The sequence below is a fragment of the Mixophyes fleayi genome, chromosome 2 (genome assembly GCF_038048845.1).
Source record: "Mixophyes fleayi isolate aMixFle1 chromosome 2, aMixFle1.hap1, whole genome shotgun sequence".
NCBI lineage: Eukaryota > Metazoa > Chordata > Amphibia > Anura > Limnodynastidae > Mixophyes > Mixophyes fleayi.
The window spans coordinates 149,500,323-149,517,042 of NC_134403.1; the positions used below are offsets into that span (position 1 = coordinate 149,500,323).

Below are 16,720 nucleotides of genomic sequence, written 5' to 3' on the forward strand. Positions count from 1 at the left end.
ATATGCTGTTGCTTGTAGAACTACAAGTGCCATCACACCTATGGCTGCCAGAGCATGTTAGCGCTTGTAGAACACCTGCAGATGGCCCTGGGAAACTGTCTTCCACAAGGAGCTTCCTCTCTTTGGCTTCCTCCAAGGTTGGACGCCCATAGACCAGAATGTTCCAAAAACCAACACATAACAAGTTCAGTCATTTCTTTTCATTTAGACCCCACTATATATAATAAATGCACACATTTGTTTCTGATTACCAGTGTCTTTAACCAGGTACTGAATACATTTAATGTGAAAATACTTGCCTTGGCCTGGTAAATCATCTCGTCCAATTATAAACAATTGATAAGCACATTGTTTCTCTAGAACTTCAGGCAACACCTTAAGTACAAACATGTCCATATCATAAGAACTAGATCCCATGGCTTTTTTTGGATACATGATGTAGGCATCATAAATCTTTCCATCTGTAAATGTAACATTATACATAATAAACTTGCTTTCTCAAATTTTGCTACAGTGCGTGTAAATCAAGAGGTATACTAGATAGAATTAAGGTCTGCCTTATCCTGGTAAATTGTGCTCAAATAGTTTACTGCACTAGAAATGGAAAAACTATATATACAAAAAAGAGGATATTAAATATTTTCCTATGTGTATAAATGTATACACACAATGTATGTGTACAATACTATTTTGTACGTGCACAGCTCAAACGTCTCTGACCTTAAAATTGTCTTTAAACAGAGTAATTCCACATATTAGAAGAAAAGGACCGTATGGGAAGAAATAGAGGGACCAATTCTTATGAACTTGTGACTCAAGCACACTTTTTAACAGTGTTACGCTTTTCATTTGCATTAGTGTTGTATTTGCTTTTGAGGTGTGGTGGCGACTTCATGAAAGGCGGGTTGCAGTTTTTTTTACTGGAGCGAAGGTTTATACTTGTCTAGATTATATTTTAAAAAACACTGATTGAACACTGCTAAAACAATATTCATGTTATTTGGAACAAAGGCTAAACTTTCAAAGTATATTATATATAATCTATTGATTAGAGCAGTACTTGAGCATATGGCTTGCTCCTAACTTTCCATTTGGTTTGCATATCACACCCTGACATGTATTCAAACTTGGCTTGTTCTACAAAAACAAATCCTGCTTAACTCCTATAGCCAAAAAAATGCAACACACAACCGATGGTAATGCCAATTATAGTCTATGGAGCTGTGGTTTCTGGTACAGCCCCTAAAATTCACCTTACCAAACCTGATACACTTTACAACTCAATTAATCTGCCTTTTATTTTGTTTTGTTGTGTAACTACAACACAATATTGTGATATGCTATCAAATCTAGGCTAGCTGACTTTGGGATCTATAGTGCCTGTATGTCATTAAAACACATTTTTGACAAGCTATCCATTAACCTGAACAGACTTTTTGCCATCTGCAACTAACAGCCATTAGCACCTAAGATCTACTTCCACCAGGTTGTTAATAGTACCAATAAGGAAATTGGATGCTCTGTTTTCTCTCCATTTGTGGAACAACATACCTGGGTCACTTTAAACCTATCAACAAAGATATGGCAGAATTTATACACATGTTTGTAATGGTAATGTATAAAGTCTCTTGTATGTAATTTGGTCATAACCATATTTGATGTATCCAAAACAAACTTGACAATAAGAGGTTTACTTCCTGGTAAAATACTTTACAAAGCATATATGAATTCAATTTCCATTAGTATTAAATAGATTACTCTTGATTATAAAACCATTTCACATTGACAGATGAAACATACCTTTATGATCTCTTTTAGCAAAACAGGAACTCCGGTACCAAAGAACTATTTCAACTTTAAAAACCCTGATGGCAATTATAGCTATAACAATAACAAACAGAATTGCCACAAAAATAGCAATCAAGAATCCCTGGAAATTAGCCTCTGCAAACAGAGTAAAAGATAAAGACATAATTAGACATTGGTCATATTTGAAAAATAAAATACATTAGTAGCAAAATAAATAATGAAAACTTTTGAAAACTAAAAGATTATTATTTCATAACTCTGCAAGTGTAAAATGTGACCTGACAAAATATTTGTAACTCCACGCAAAACAAAATGTTGGGTGTATTTATTAGTGAAGCTTAAGGAGCTAAGTTAAAAACAAAATTAGATGTAGTGCAGTGTACATTTTACCATATCTGCTATGGTACCTAAAGGCTGTAAAACTCCCACAGTACCTTTTTCTCTTTTTACCACTCAAACGGGGAAGGGGCTTCAAATGAGGAGACATCAACAACCACTCAGAAGTTCGAGAGGTAAGTGGAGAGAATAATACAATATGGATCCTTTGCAACCATTGAATACATTGTAGCTGCATCATTCACTACTACAACATTGTTCCTATATGAGTCTCATAGAACTAATGTTGTTATAATGTATGATACAGCTGCATAGGCCATCATCAATACTACCTAGCTAGCCAAATGGTAGCCTTTTTCCCATAAGCAAGAGCCCAAGCCTGCTACTATGAACCTGAACCCCTTCTACCATGTATAATTCAGCAGAAGAATTTTCTGCGGAAGTTATTCATTCTCACCCTTTCCAAAACTTCCAACTACCCCTTCCAGTGTATCGTCCCACTTATGCAGATTCACCATTGCACAGATTTCCCCTGTATTCATTATTACCCAACCCTCTCTCACCAAATTCACCATTACCCTGAAATCTCCCAGAGACTTTTTGTAGCCCCCATATTTACCATTGCAAAAAGATCCCTTAGAATTCATTCATTCTTCCTTTAGACAAACATTCCTGCTCCCCAATTCTTCATTATTAAGACTCCCTCTCCAGACATATCACAGCACAGACCTTTCCTAACCGCTAGTTTCACCATTATCCACAACCATGTCCCCTGATTCACCTTTACCATTGTCCCATACTTAACATTATATAGCCATCTCATTCACTATTATACAGCCCTCTTCCATCAGATTCACTATTACACACATATACCCCCCATAATTATTGTTATGCAACCCTTTAAATACTAGAAATTAATCCGCCCCCAGATTAAATATTTAGATCTCCCCTTACTAGGATTCTTATTACACAGACTTTCTACTTTTAGAGCCACCACTATCCCGCATTGGAGACATCAGAAGAGAGAAGACAGGTTAGATTTTTTCTTTTGGTACTCTATTATATATACACCACAGTAGCCCAACCAGCACTGCGTCGCTACTTCCACACAAACTTATCTCACATGTTCACTGAATTGAGATGGACATCGGAGGTTTTGTAAACAGCAGTTCAAGTGCAGGAAGCTGCATAGTGCTGTTTAGTTACAGTATTGGCCATATAATTAAATACCTTGCATTTTTATTAACTAATCATTTGAACAGTACTGCATTAAAAAATAATGCTTTATTCTAAGTAAAAGTCATTTTTAATGCTACTATTCTTGAATTGCACCTGAGAATGGCATTACCAAAACATGGTAAACCGCCTCAGTACTTGATAAATAGGCTCCCCCAATGGGGGCTATCACCAGTCATAACCTTAATATAAAGAGCAAAACAAGCCATTTCCAGTTTTTAGCACTCTCATAAATCGTCCCCTGAGTTCTACACCTAAACTACCTTTAATGGTTGGGCCGCTGCTCATGAGCCATTGCTGGCTTAACTTTGCCAGCCAGCCCCTGCTCTTTTGTTTTGGATGTTTAGTAGTAGCTGGGAACACGAGAAAGTCTTATTAATTTGTTTTTCATAAGTTCCTGAAGTTTTACAATATTGGGTATATTTATGCACACATATGCACATAGTGTATGATGAGCAACATATTAAGAGAGCCCAATCACTTTTCAATACTGAATTAATCAAGCATCATTAAATGGTTTTAATACATACCTGGGTGTTCCAATATAACAAATGCCTTGCTGCTAGTCGCAATCACATGACAGTAAAATTTTCTGTTATAGTCTTCTTCTTTAACTTTTGAAAAGTTTAGGGTGCTGCCCACTAATTGTGTCCCATCTTGTGTGAATGTACTGGTAATAAAAGAGAAAGTTATAGAGAAACAAATATTTCTTACACATCACATTAATGTTTAGATACTAAATGTAAGGGACTATGGATTCTTTACCTATATGTCCATATGGCTAAATATAGGTTGTCATGCTATACAGAATGAGGCAAACATCATTCTTGTTGTTTACTACAAACTCATAAATAAATAAATTATTATTATTATTAACATTATTTTTTAAGTACACATTATGATCAGATTTTGCTTCCCTTTCTACCACATCACCATAATTCAGACGTTTCTTGCCAACAAACAATTTCACTATCAGTTACTTTATAAAGTGATTTTTTCCTTCTGATGTAAATCTCACTTTGAATGTTTACTTCACTGTTTGTAATGTTTACTATGTTGTTTCCCATGGCCTAGCTATTAATTTGTAATAAATATGAACCATCCGCCACCCTCTCACCTATTTTATTTTGCCAGAAAAATCTACTGATGTTTACATGAAAATATCTAAGCTATTGTCAAGTTACTTGGAAGTTTCCGAGATTGTACTCGCAGGTACTAGCTCCCCCCACTGCGTTACCCACAATATCAGGAGACTCAATCTGGCTGTGCTAAATCCAATTCATCCTGGTAGAGTTGGCTAAAATAACACCTCACCCCCACTTCTTTCCTGGCTGTCATTTACTTTTTAAGGAAATTCAGACTCTTAGAACATATCAGTCTGAACGTCTGAATTCCCTGATATCAGGGATGATGCTGTGGTGATGGACAGCATCACCACAGCATCATGTACCTTGCAGGTTGCTGTTTGTTCTTACTGGTATATAACTAGAAAAGTAAAGGAGATAGGTGTATGATTCTCCGTGTGTTGCCTTTCTGTATATGATATCTGTCCCTTTTTTCACTACAATGAAATGGAGGGAGAGTTCTTGGTTAACAGTAGTAGTGTTTTTGCCTCTGCTATGTATTTATTTATGCTACACATTCAGATGTTGCAATATATGGGGGGAATTCAATTGGCCGCGTTACTGGTAAAAGTACCGTGGCCTGAGCATTATTACTAGAGATGCTCACTGACCCCCATGTTTTGGTTTTGGTTTTGGATCGGGATTACCTTCAGGTTTTGGTTTTGCCAAAACCGCCCTTGCGCGTTTTGGTTTTGGTTAGCTATTTTTTACTAAATTTCATTTTTTGGGGTAAAATCACATAATTTCGGTATTATTTTGTACGTACATTATTATTAACCTCACTAACACTAATTTCCAGTCATTTCCATTCAATTTTAGGAGAGGTAGCATGTACAATTTATCAAGCCAAGCAGTTCATCCACAAGAAGTGGCACTTTTGTGGCTGAAGTGCTTATTTTTTTTCGGCCCTCAATAAACAAGATAACAATGTCACCCACAATTAGGAGAGGTAGCATGTACAATTTATCAAGCCAAGCAGTTCATCCACAAGGAGTGCCACTTTTGTGGCTCAAGTGCAAGTCCAACATGGCCCTCCCTAAACAAGCTAACAATGGGCTTGTTAGAGTAATGGCAGAAACACACATCAGTGCCAGGAAAGATTAATGGTGCAAGATGGAATTGTCCTTGGGCCCTCCCACCCACCCATATGTTGGATCTTACAAAGGATATGCATACTTTAACAAACCAAGCACTTCAGCGACAAGGGCTGACACTTTTGCGGCTGAAGTGCCTGGTTTGTTTGGGCCCCCACTAAACCAGCTAGCAATGCCCTAAAGGCAGGTTAGATCAACAGTGCTGTGAAATGAATTCTGCACTATCAAGATGTTGTCATCATCATCTTCAGCATCAGACTCACCCTCATCAGTGTGTACATCATAATCACAGACTATTAATTCATCTCCGCTGGAATCCGCCATTAGAGAAGTGTCAGTACTTGGATGTATTTGCCAGTAAAGGCCTTCCTACTGGAAGATGTAGTTCATTTTGATGAACACCATCTTTTCCACATTTTTAGGAAGTAACCTCCTACATCGATCACTGACAAGGGTCCCGGCTGTGTTGAAAACTCTTTCTGAGTATACACTGGAGGGTTGGCAGCTTAGGTATTGGAAAGTAAGTTTGTACATGGGTTTCCAAATGGCTTGTTTTTACTCCCAGTATGGAAAGGGACTGTCTGACATTTCGATTTCAATGAAATCTTGAAAATAATCCTCCACCATCCTTTGCATATTAATAGTAGGATGGGATGGAGTTATGGCCGAGGTCACACTTTTTTGGTAAAATATTTCAAACCAGACCAGATGTCAAACTGTTTGTGGCCTGCCACCTGCGTCATCCCTGCTTCTCTTTGGAAAGTGCAATTTCTTACGAGCAGCAGCTGCCTGAGAAACTGAAGGAGACGTCGTCAAGCCAAGGACCAATTCAGCGGTCAACTTGCTGACCAAGAACTCCTTGCAACTGTTCAGATATCGGTCATTTGAAAGCAAAGAATCGATGTAGGTCTTAAACCTAGGATCAAGCACAGTCGCCAAAACATAGTGATCCGACTTCAAAATTTTAATAACTCTTGGATCATTGCGAAGCGAATTAAGTACTTGATCTACAAAGACAACATACTTTGAGGAATTGCTTTCTTTCATCTCCTCCTTCAGTTTGCCAAGCTGCTTTTACAAAAGTTGAATTAAGGGAATGACTTGGCTCAAGCTAGCAGAGTCTGAACTCACTTTCCATGTCACAACTTCAAATTGTTTCAGCACCTTGCACAGCACAGAAAGGATTTCCCACTGTGCAAGAGTGAAATACATCCCCCCTCCTTTCCCAATGTCATGGCTTGTGCAATACTCTTGTATGGCTTTGTGCTGTTCCTCCATCCTCTGAAGCATGTACAGGGTGGAATTCCACCTTGTTAACACCTCTTGCTTAAGCTGGTGGCAGGTCCAATTATATTGTTCTTGGAGCTGCTGCAATCTCCTACATGCTGTGACAGAATGTCGGAAATGTCTCGAAATTTTACGGGCCACCGAAAGCATCTCTTGCACCTTCATGGTTATTTTTCAAGAAGCTCTGCAGCACCAAGTTTATTGTGTGAGCAAAACAGGGAATGTGATGGAATTCACCTAGCTGTAATGCTCGCACAATATTGTTGGCGTTATCAGAAATAACACATCCTGGGGAGAGTCCAAGTGGTATAAGCCATGTATCAATAACATCCCTTAGTTTTCGTAACAAATTATCAGCTGTATGCCTGTTAGTGAAGCCGGTGATACAAAAAGTAGCCTGCCTGTGAGAAATGTTACGTAGTGGTGTACATGCTGCTGACAATTCTGGCTCGCAGCGGTAAGAGGAGTATTATAACTCACCAAGCCTCTGCATATGCTGAGTGCTTTCCTAATAAGCACTGATCCTAACATTAGCCATTTTCCTGCAAAAAGTGCTGGTTTTGTAGAAGTTAAGGCAAGTATGATATAAATCAACTCTATTTTGGGTGTTAGCATAACAAACATTTCATACACACATTCACTTAAATCTAGAGAATATGTTTCAGTAATGAGTAAATTATACTTACTACGTTTCTCCCATTGTCACTCTGCCATCATCTGAATATTCTTCAATAAAAGAATCATTGAATGTCCAATATAAATCAGTATTTGCATTATATATCACTTCACAGGTAAGAGTAATAGCAGCTCCTGCAAAATTGTTACAATGTTAGAATATTTAATTATAAATAATGGATATGTGAGGAAGCTCTTTAATGTTGACGAACAATGGCCCAGAGTAGCTGCCCTTTCAGGATACAGTCGCTCTAAACATGTAAAGTGATATAAGTAGTGGCATAACTAGAAACCCAAGTAAATGTTGGCTTTTATGAAAATCCACCCAACCTCACCATATTCTGATAAACCCCAACCTAGCACTGCAAACTACTGCACAAAAACATAAAGGAAAGCAGCTTACAGAATAAGAGATAACAGAGCTCAGTGTTAAAATAGAGGAGGACCAGGTAGTTATGCTGTATAAAAATCAAGTACCCGAATACAAGAGGACTAAACTCACCTAATTCCACTTGTAATAAGTTATTCGTTGGCTTTATCATAACAGGTGCACTTTGTGATTGTTTATCTGGAAAAAAAAGTATTTACTCTGTATTTAGTTTTCTTTATATATGCTATTAAATATTGCACTGAACTCAAATAATACAGAAAATATATAAGGATAATTTGCACTTTTGTCTCATTCTCCAACTCCCTGATAATATTTGGTATAGGAATGTTTGACTTGACCAAGCAGTTACAAAGGGGAAATTGAGGAAGCAATAATTAAAAGGTGAAGTGGCTGTGAGGAGCCTAATGCAATTATTGGCACACAGTAGATTTGCCAGATGTCAATGAGTCTTGATAAGGTACATTATCCTGCAGCACCACACAAAGATTCATTTAGAGCATATGTCCTTTCTTGGCATCTGTCGGCAATCCAGGAAACATTACTAAGCATCAGAAGTCCTTTCCAGAGATGGCAACAGCCCTTATAACTATAAAGGGGAGGCAGGAAGGTCCGCTGTTACTATGTGGCAATCCTAACTCTCTAAAATTAATGAAGTTTGCAAATCATACATACATGCAAAGTTCTGGGTTTTTTTGGTTTTTTTTGAAGGATTGTCATCGAATAACTTCAATGTTTATTTATAAGGCACCATAAAACAGGTTGAGTACGGCTTTTCGACAGTGAAAAATCCGACACCGAGGAGACTTACAAATAACCGAATAACCGAATTTAGTAAAAAGTTTGACGTCATCGCGACTTCTATGAATGTTAATTTAAAGCGGCAATGTCGGGTTAAGCGTTTAAACACTTAACCTGCAGAGTCCCAACATTGCCGCTTTAAATTAACATTAATAGAAGTGGCGATGACGTCAAAGTGTAGTGCCGGAGAGCTCTTCATTCGGAATACGTTACGGTCAGCATTCTGCTGCCATCGGAGATGTACAGAGTCGGTTTTCAGGTAAGTCTATTTATGTTGGAATCGGTTTTTACTAAATTCGGTTTTTATTTGCAAGTCTCCTAGGTGTCGGATTTGTGGTAATCATATAAAACTATGCAGTGCCAAACAGTCAGGATAACATATCCTACAAATAAAGAAATTAAACATAGGAAAAGAAGTCTGTTATAGCCAATATGGGCAGTGTGATCTTATTAACTGCATGTCATATCAAGATTTAAACGGAGAGTGACAGTGTTGATAAATCCGGATCTATGCACATTTTTTATTTGTGCTAAATATATAAGGTTTTATTAGACTGAAATCTAAGATTGGAGGATCGAATTAACAGAACGAACGTCATACATGCAGTGTACACTGAGGGCTTCATTTAGAGTCGGACGCAATGTGTGTCTAAGACTTACATGAAAGAGTAGGAGTGGGAGTGTGCCACAGCTTGGTATGGTATTACGAGTGGCATGCAACCCCAGTTGTGTCCCACTCGTAATACCCTACCAAGATGCGACCAGTTCTCACAGCTAGCTAACTACTTGCGCCACCTAATTCCTGCCGCACTTTTTCAGTCTTGTTTGATGTGTGTTCAGCCTACGTCTTGATCCGAACTAGGGTAGTTTTTGCGGGTAGACGCCCATAGTATCTGAATTATTTACGGTCACGCCTACATAACTCCGAGTTCCACCCTTTCCCTTGAACTGAGACGCAAGCTGTCGCAGTGTACACTGCGCCTGAAAAGCAGACGGAACTGCAGGGAACTGTTGCTTACTGTGCATGCCCCATCAGTGGAAATGTGCAGGATGCGCCTGAAATGGACTTTGCATCTGACTCTAAATGAGGCCCTGAGTCTCTTTTTTCAATCTAAAAGTACAAAATATATATTGTGGGCCCACATATGAATATCAAATCAATAGTATTGGAGAAAGAAGAATGCAAGCTTATTATTGGAAATACTGGAATTGTCTTATAGCCGGAGCTATCCTACCACTTTCTAGTGTGTTTTGTATCTATCCATTGATTTTATCATTTGGAACTGTGTTCTTCATATATTAATTTCTTAGTATATTTTTATTATATATTTTTTTCTTGGTTGATTTCATTTATATATTGATTATATTTTATGGTGTTTTTATATGCATTATTGATTAAACAAAATATTTGATTATATAGTGACCAGGAGCTGATTATTCATATTTTGCTTTGAACATTAGTGTCCAGAGCTGCAAAAGTTTGGTGTTTTTTCTGTACATATTTATTGAGGAGGGTGGAAACCTCTTTTTTTGCAGCTGCTATATCAGAGTTTTTGTATCAGACTGCCTTCAAGAGAGCGCCACTATCAAAGGTGAAGTGTGTGATATTGAGGTTATAAAACAGACCTCAATATGGTGGCTATAATATAAAGCAAGCTACATTCTGATAGCTGGTAAATAAAGCAAATCTTCAATATGATGTGTAAAGTATAAAGTAGTATTTATTGATATGGGATTGTCATACTGGTAAACAAGCTTTAAGGACCTTATTCCCCTATTCAGTGTTTACACAAAGGATACAAAACTTTTCATTGAATAGAAATTTTATAATATTCTGTAAAAAATGAGGAAAATTTGTTAATCTGTTTGAAAATAAATCAGAATATAAATAAATATCTAATACTTTAAGAATATCCTTCAGGGGGCATGGCCTGAACGCCATTTCGGACGGTCTTGTCTCTATAGAGCTCTCCAAGACTGGCTCCTGATTTACCAAATTAACGGTTCTACAAGCTATGCTGCTTCACCATAAAGGTGACTAAACCCTCTGGGCACTCGCTGAGACCTGTTCAGCCCTCCTAGGTGCGCTCTTTATGCTGCCCTGATCGCCTGACAGAGGAAGTGATCTACCCGGGCCGGACCTCCTGCTGGAATTGTGCCCCCTTTGAGCCCCGCTGTTTCCCCAGACGCATTATACCTTTAAGTGAATCTCTCCAAGAGGGGTCTCAGCAGCTTGCCTGGTCTGGAGGTGGTGGGGGCGCTCCATCTGTGGCGTCCACGGTGCGCGTCCTGTGCAGCCGCGGTCTCCACTGATTCTGAAGCCCCTTCCGCTGCACTTCCGGTTTGCAGCTCCCGACTTCCTGTCTTCCGATTAGACTGACAAGGTTCCTCCGTGTAGTCTGAGGACTCCCCACCGGCACACACAACTCAGAAGGATAGAGCCTGCAAGCACTTGTACACAGCCACAAACAGAAAGGCTTAGTGGTGCCATTGTACTATCTGCTTATAACAAATAAAGGCAAGGAGGTTCCAGACGTCAACGGGTTAATCTCTGCAGCATTTGAGTTTTTGCTGGCTCGTTTTCACTATGTGAAGGATGGCTGCCCTCTAGTGGCCATATTGAAAACTACAATAGCAATTGCTGTCTAACATCAGGCAGATAGCCTATGCTTACTTATATAGCACACTTGTCATTTCCTGCACACTGCCTTGCCTGATATATTAGCCTATAGATTCAACCGTTATCATTTTATGGGCCACCATAGTGTGCATCCATTGTGTGCACCCTTGGGGGCAACCAATACCCTAATGGAAATCTTTTGAATTAACATGTAAGTTAACTTCCCACATGGCACCTTAAGCAACAGATCATCACTCAGAGTTTATCTTCATACCTTACAGGTCCAACCCACTGGGTAGTCGGACATGGCTCCTAAAAAGATCAAGCCGACTGTCTTGACTCCTCCAATTAAATTTCAACCAAAGAATAAATCTGCGACCAGCTCTCCTTCCACTTTAAGAAGCTCTCCTACATCGGCACAGCTCCAGGAACCAGCGTTCCCCTCTCCACATGCTTTCCTCCCTAACTTGGGACCAGAAGGAGCATTGAACACTCCGCTAACAGCTCGCACTCTACATACTACTTTACATCAGATGCTAACTGCTCTCCGGGCTGATCTGTCTTCTGAAATGAAAGCAGCGATTGGGGGTCTGCAAAATGACATTGCTGAACTAAGAGACCGCACGGATCACCTAGAGACGAAGATGGGGGAACTGGTCACCGCTCATAATGATCTTTCTTCCTTACATAGCACCCTCCAGAGTGATGTCGCGTTTCTGAAAAACAAAGTTGCAGATCTGGAAGACTGCTCCCGCAGGAATAACATCAGAAACAGAGACATCCCGGAATCTGTCTCAAATACAGAGTTACAAGACTATGTTGTCCCACTGTTTAAGAAGCTTCTACCCTCTGTGGATAGTAAGGATCTTCTTATTGACCGTATTCACCGTCTCTCACGCCCTCGCTCTGTACCGAGGAACGTCCCGAGAGACACCCTCCTCCGGGTCCACTTCTTCACATCAAGGAGGCCATACTTCGTGCGGCACGTGATCCGAGCAATGCAGCTCAGCTTAATGATCTGCAACTCTTTCAAGATCTTTCACTCACTACCATCAACCAAAGACGAGACCCTCACCCAATCATGACTACCCTGCGAGCAAACAACATATCCTATCGATGGGGTTCCCAGTCAACTGTTGGTTCGATACGAAGACTCCACTTATGCCATCTCGTCTCTTGAAGCTGGCACTAAACTTCTACAGGAATGGAAGATGTTTCTTCCTCCTAGACCTGCTGCAAGCAAGCTCCCACTTCAACAAGACTGGACTCATGCTACTAAAGACTGAGGTTTTCTGTTTGGTGAAGTCTTTACAGCCTCCACCTCCGACTAGATAATATTAATGCTAGTGATGTTACTGACGAATGTTCATTATTTAAATGTTTAACGTTCAATGCACTATGTTCTAAGTTTATGCTGCACAAGTGAAGATAGATTGCCATATGCATACTGCTCACGTTATATTATTATGTTACTACTGTTACTTACAATACACTAGTGACATCACTGGTTACTACATTATTACTACTGTTGCTATACTGTATACTGTTACTGGTGCTGCTTTCCCCTCTTTCCTCATTTCAGTGCCTTGCGGGTGGGACCTTGCCCTTTCACCCCCCACATGATACCTAGTTTGCCAGACGCTTCCCTTTGTGGCAAATGCTCTGACCCCGTTTCTCGGGTCAGATCATTTTTCTCTCCCTATATCCCTTAACCCAGGTGCTTTCCCTTCCCCCCTGCTCACTCAGAAATCATGCCTTAAAATCAGGAAAGGCTTCTCAACTGTACATCGCCCCCCTCAGGTTCCATAACGCAGGGTTCGGTTTTATTCTCTGAATGTTAAGGGACTTAACTCCCCTAGTAAACATTGTTTTGCCCCCACCACATTTCATAAGCGTAGAGCGAATGTGATAGCACTGCAAGAAACACATTTTTCGTCCCGGGCTCCCCCTCAAATGTGAGACTCCAGATACCCAATGGGATTCTTTGCTAATGGCCCTTTCAAAAGGAAAGGTGTGGCTGTTTTGTTTAGTGCTCAGAACATGACTTCTATGACATCTGGCGGGTTCAGTCCCCAAATGCACTCAGGGATGCACAACACATACTCCAGAATTGATAAGGTTTTGACAGATAAATTGACACTCCAACATACCAACACTATTAATATACTTCCCATCTCATGGTCAGATCATGCTCCGATAGAGTGGTCCTGCAACCTTCATCTTAATAAAGTTCCTACGAGACCCTGGCACATGCCGGCCTACCTAATTTCCTCATTGGACCCAGGGTCGCTCTCTCAGAAGCATTGTCGGAATATACTCAGACTAATAATCCAGAGGATACCTTTCTCTTCACTTATTGGTGTGCCTTAAAAGCAGTTCTTCGGGGTTCCGCTATCCAAGTTGGTGCCCGCCTAAAAAACAATATCTTTCAGAACAACAGACCCTTGAGTCCACTCTGATTACTCTGGAATTACAAAACCAGACGCGCCCGTCTAAAGCTCTTCAAAAATAAATAAAAGAGGTCAGGAAGCAGCTTAATTCACTTTTCATATCCCGTATGAAAGCATCCCTCACTAAACTGCAGCAAAAATTCTACTCTATGGGTAATAGAGCCAGCAGGCTTTTGGCCCGTAAATTTAGAGGTAAACAATCCAGAAACTGAATAAAATGTTTTCAAAGGTACTGAGATTCATAACCCCGCTACTATTGCTAACCAGTTTGCTAAGTACTACTCTAGACTTGCAGGAGGACAAAGACATAGTACAACTAAGTGAAACTTCCATCTCTGCATTCCTCAAACACCTGAACCTCCCCTCCCTAGATGCAAATAGTTTAGAGCAACTTAATCTTCCCTGGTCCCAGCGGGAGATAGAGGATGTCATTAAACGCCTCCCGAAGGACAAGGCCCCTGGTCCGGATGGCTTTGTTAATGCTTTCTATACCACATTTAGGTCAGAGTTGGCCTTACTGCTTACCAACTTGTATATCAGTGTCTTGATGGGCGGTTGCTTCCTACTTGAAATGCTGGAAGCGCAAATAATAACTATCCCAAAACCTGGCAAAGATCATTCTGATTGTAAGAATTATAGACCTATAGCACTACTCAACACTGACCTGAAAATCTATGCTAAACTGATAGCTGATCGTCTGAAACCTCTCTTACCGCAGCTGATTCATCCGGAGCAGTTTGGCTTCATATTGGGTCGTCAGGCGTCACATAATATGCGTCGTATTTTAGATGTGGTGGACCTCCTGGCTGGAACTGAGGAAAGCTTGTCTTGCTTTCTCTGGACGCAGAGAAGGCTTTTGACAGGCTGCACTGGCTCTACATGAAAGAAGTGTTACTTAAATTTGGTATACAGGGAAATATACTTCACTCCATTCTGGCCTTATATCAGGGACCTTCCGCGAAGATATTCAGTAATGGCTTCCTATCCCCCTCTTTGCCTATTACCAACGGCACTAGGCAGGGGTGCCCCCTATCCCTCCTCACTTGACCTCTCTCACTGGATTGAATCATCTACTCATCATGATTACCATTGCCTTGATCTTGTTTTCTCTAGACTATGCTCAGTTTCTAACTTCCTTAACACACCCTTCCCTCTCTCAAATTATCACCTTATCAGCTACACGCTCACCCCCACTGCTCTAACCTCTCTACTGTCTAACTTTACCAAGCCTCCTTATACCCGCAGAAATCTTAATTCTACTAATCTTCAACAATTTTTCACCTCTCTCCAACACCTTCTCTCCACTATCTCTACATTCTCCTCCCCTGAGATGGCAGTACCTAATTTTCACCAAACCTTAGCAACGGCCCTTGATCAAGTGGCTCCAGTGACGCTACATACTACACGTCGACTTCGATGTCAACCATGGCACACTACAGCAACGCAAAATCTTCAAAAACTTTCCCATAAAGCAGAACATCACTGGCGTAAATCTCGCACCTCTAATGACATCTTCACATATACTTCTATCTACCGCTGCTTTCGAAATGCTCTGGACACTGCAAAACAAACATACTTCCAATCTCTTATCTATGCTCAGGCTTCTAACCCCAAACATCATTTTAACACATTTAAATCTCTGCTCAATCCTCCCTCCCCGAACCCTCCATCTACTATCAGTGCCCAGGATCTTGCTTTCTACTTCTTATCTTCCTACCCTGTCTCCTGTGCTCATTTCACCTCTAGCTAAAATCTGTAATCTCTCGCACTCTACTGGCATCTTTCCATCACTATACAAGCACGCAGTGATTACTCCTATTCAAAAAAAAAAACAAGATTCCGACCCAAACTCTCTCTCAAATTACTGTCCCATCTCTCAGCTGCCGTACCCCTCCAAACTTCTAGAGAGACTTGCCTATACTCACCTCCCACGCTTCCTTTCTGCAAACAACCTGTTGGATCCTCTTCAGTCTGGCTTTCATTCTCAACACTCCACAGAGACTGCGATGACTAAGGTTGTCAATGATCTGATCACTGCAAAAACTAAACGCCATTACTCTCTCCTAATTCTCCTGGATCTCTTGGCTTCATTTACACCGTTGACCACTCTCTTCTCATACAAAAACTGCAATCATTAGGTCTTCAAGACACTGTTTTATTCTGGTTCTCATCCTACCTTTCTAATCTCTCTTTCATTGTTAATTTCTCTGGGGCCACCTCTGATCCACTTCCTTTATCAGTTGGAGTAACGCAAGGCTCAGTGCTAGGTCCTCTGGTGTTCTCTATCTATACCGCTTCTCTTGGAAATCTAATAAGTTCCTTTGGATTTCAGTATCATCTCTATGTGGATGATACCCAAATTTATCTATCCTCCTCTCCTGATCTCTCGACATCTGTGTTGTCCCGTTTAACTGACTGTCTTTCTGCCATTTCATCTTGGATCCTCTCGCCAACTCAAACTTAATCTTTCTAAAACAGAGTTAATAATATTTCCACCCACCAACAAGAGCATACCTGACATTTCTATCTCTGTTGATAACATGACCATAAATCCCACCTCACAAGCTCGCTGTCTAGGTGTAATCCTCGACTCACACCTATCCTTTGTTCCCTATATTGACTCTATATCTAAATCATGTTACATACATCTAAAGAACATTTCGAGAATTCGCACATATCTCACACAAGACACTGCAAAAAAATTAATTCATGCACTTATCATTGACTATTGCAATTCCCTCCTTACTGGTCTTCCCCAAAACAGACTCAAACCGCTACAATCTATTTTGCATGCAGCTGCAAAATTGATTTTCCTTGCAAATCGTTATTCCTCTGCTGAATCACTCTTGTCTCTACACTGGTTGCCTGTTTTCTACATAATCCAATATAAAATACTTTTA

At 40.2% G+C, this 16,720-nt stretch overlaps 1 protein-coding gene across 5 annotated transcripts in view; it reads right to left on the reverse strand.

Moving 5' to 3' along the window:
* IL1R1 (interleukin 1 receptor type 1) overlaps positions 1-16,720 on the reverse strand; it is an 82,679-nt gene that overhangs the window by 5,191 nt on the left and 60,768 nt on the right. For all 5 annotated transcript variants that reach the window (XM_075200210.1, XM_075200209.1, XM_075200211.1 and 2 more), the window contains 5 exons: positions 8,064-8,129; positions 7,573-7,696; positions 3,912-4,051; positions 1,801-1,944; positions 300-461 (listed from right to left, as the gene is read on the reverse strand). In XM_075200210.1, the coding sequence (XP_075056311.1) occupies positions 300-461; positions 1,801-1,944; positions 3,912-4,051; positions 7,573-7,696; positions 8,064-8,129 (636 nt within the window). The remainder of the gene's footprint in view (positions 1-299; positions 462-1,800; positions 1,945-3,911; positions 4,052-7,572; positions 7,697-8,063; positions 8,130-16,720) is intronic.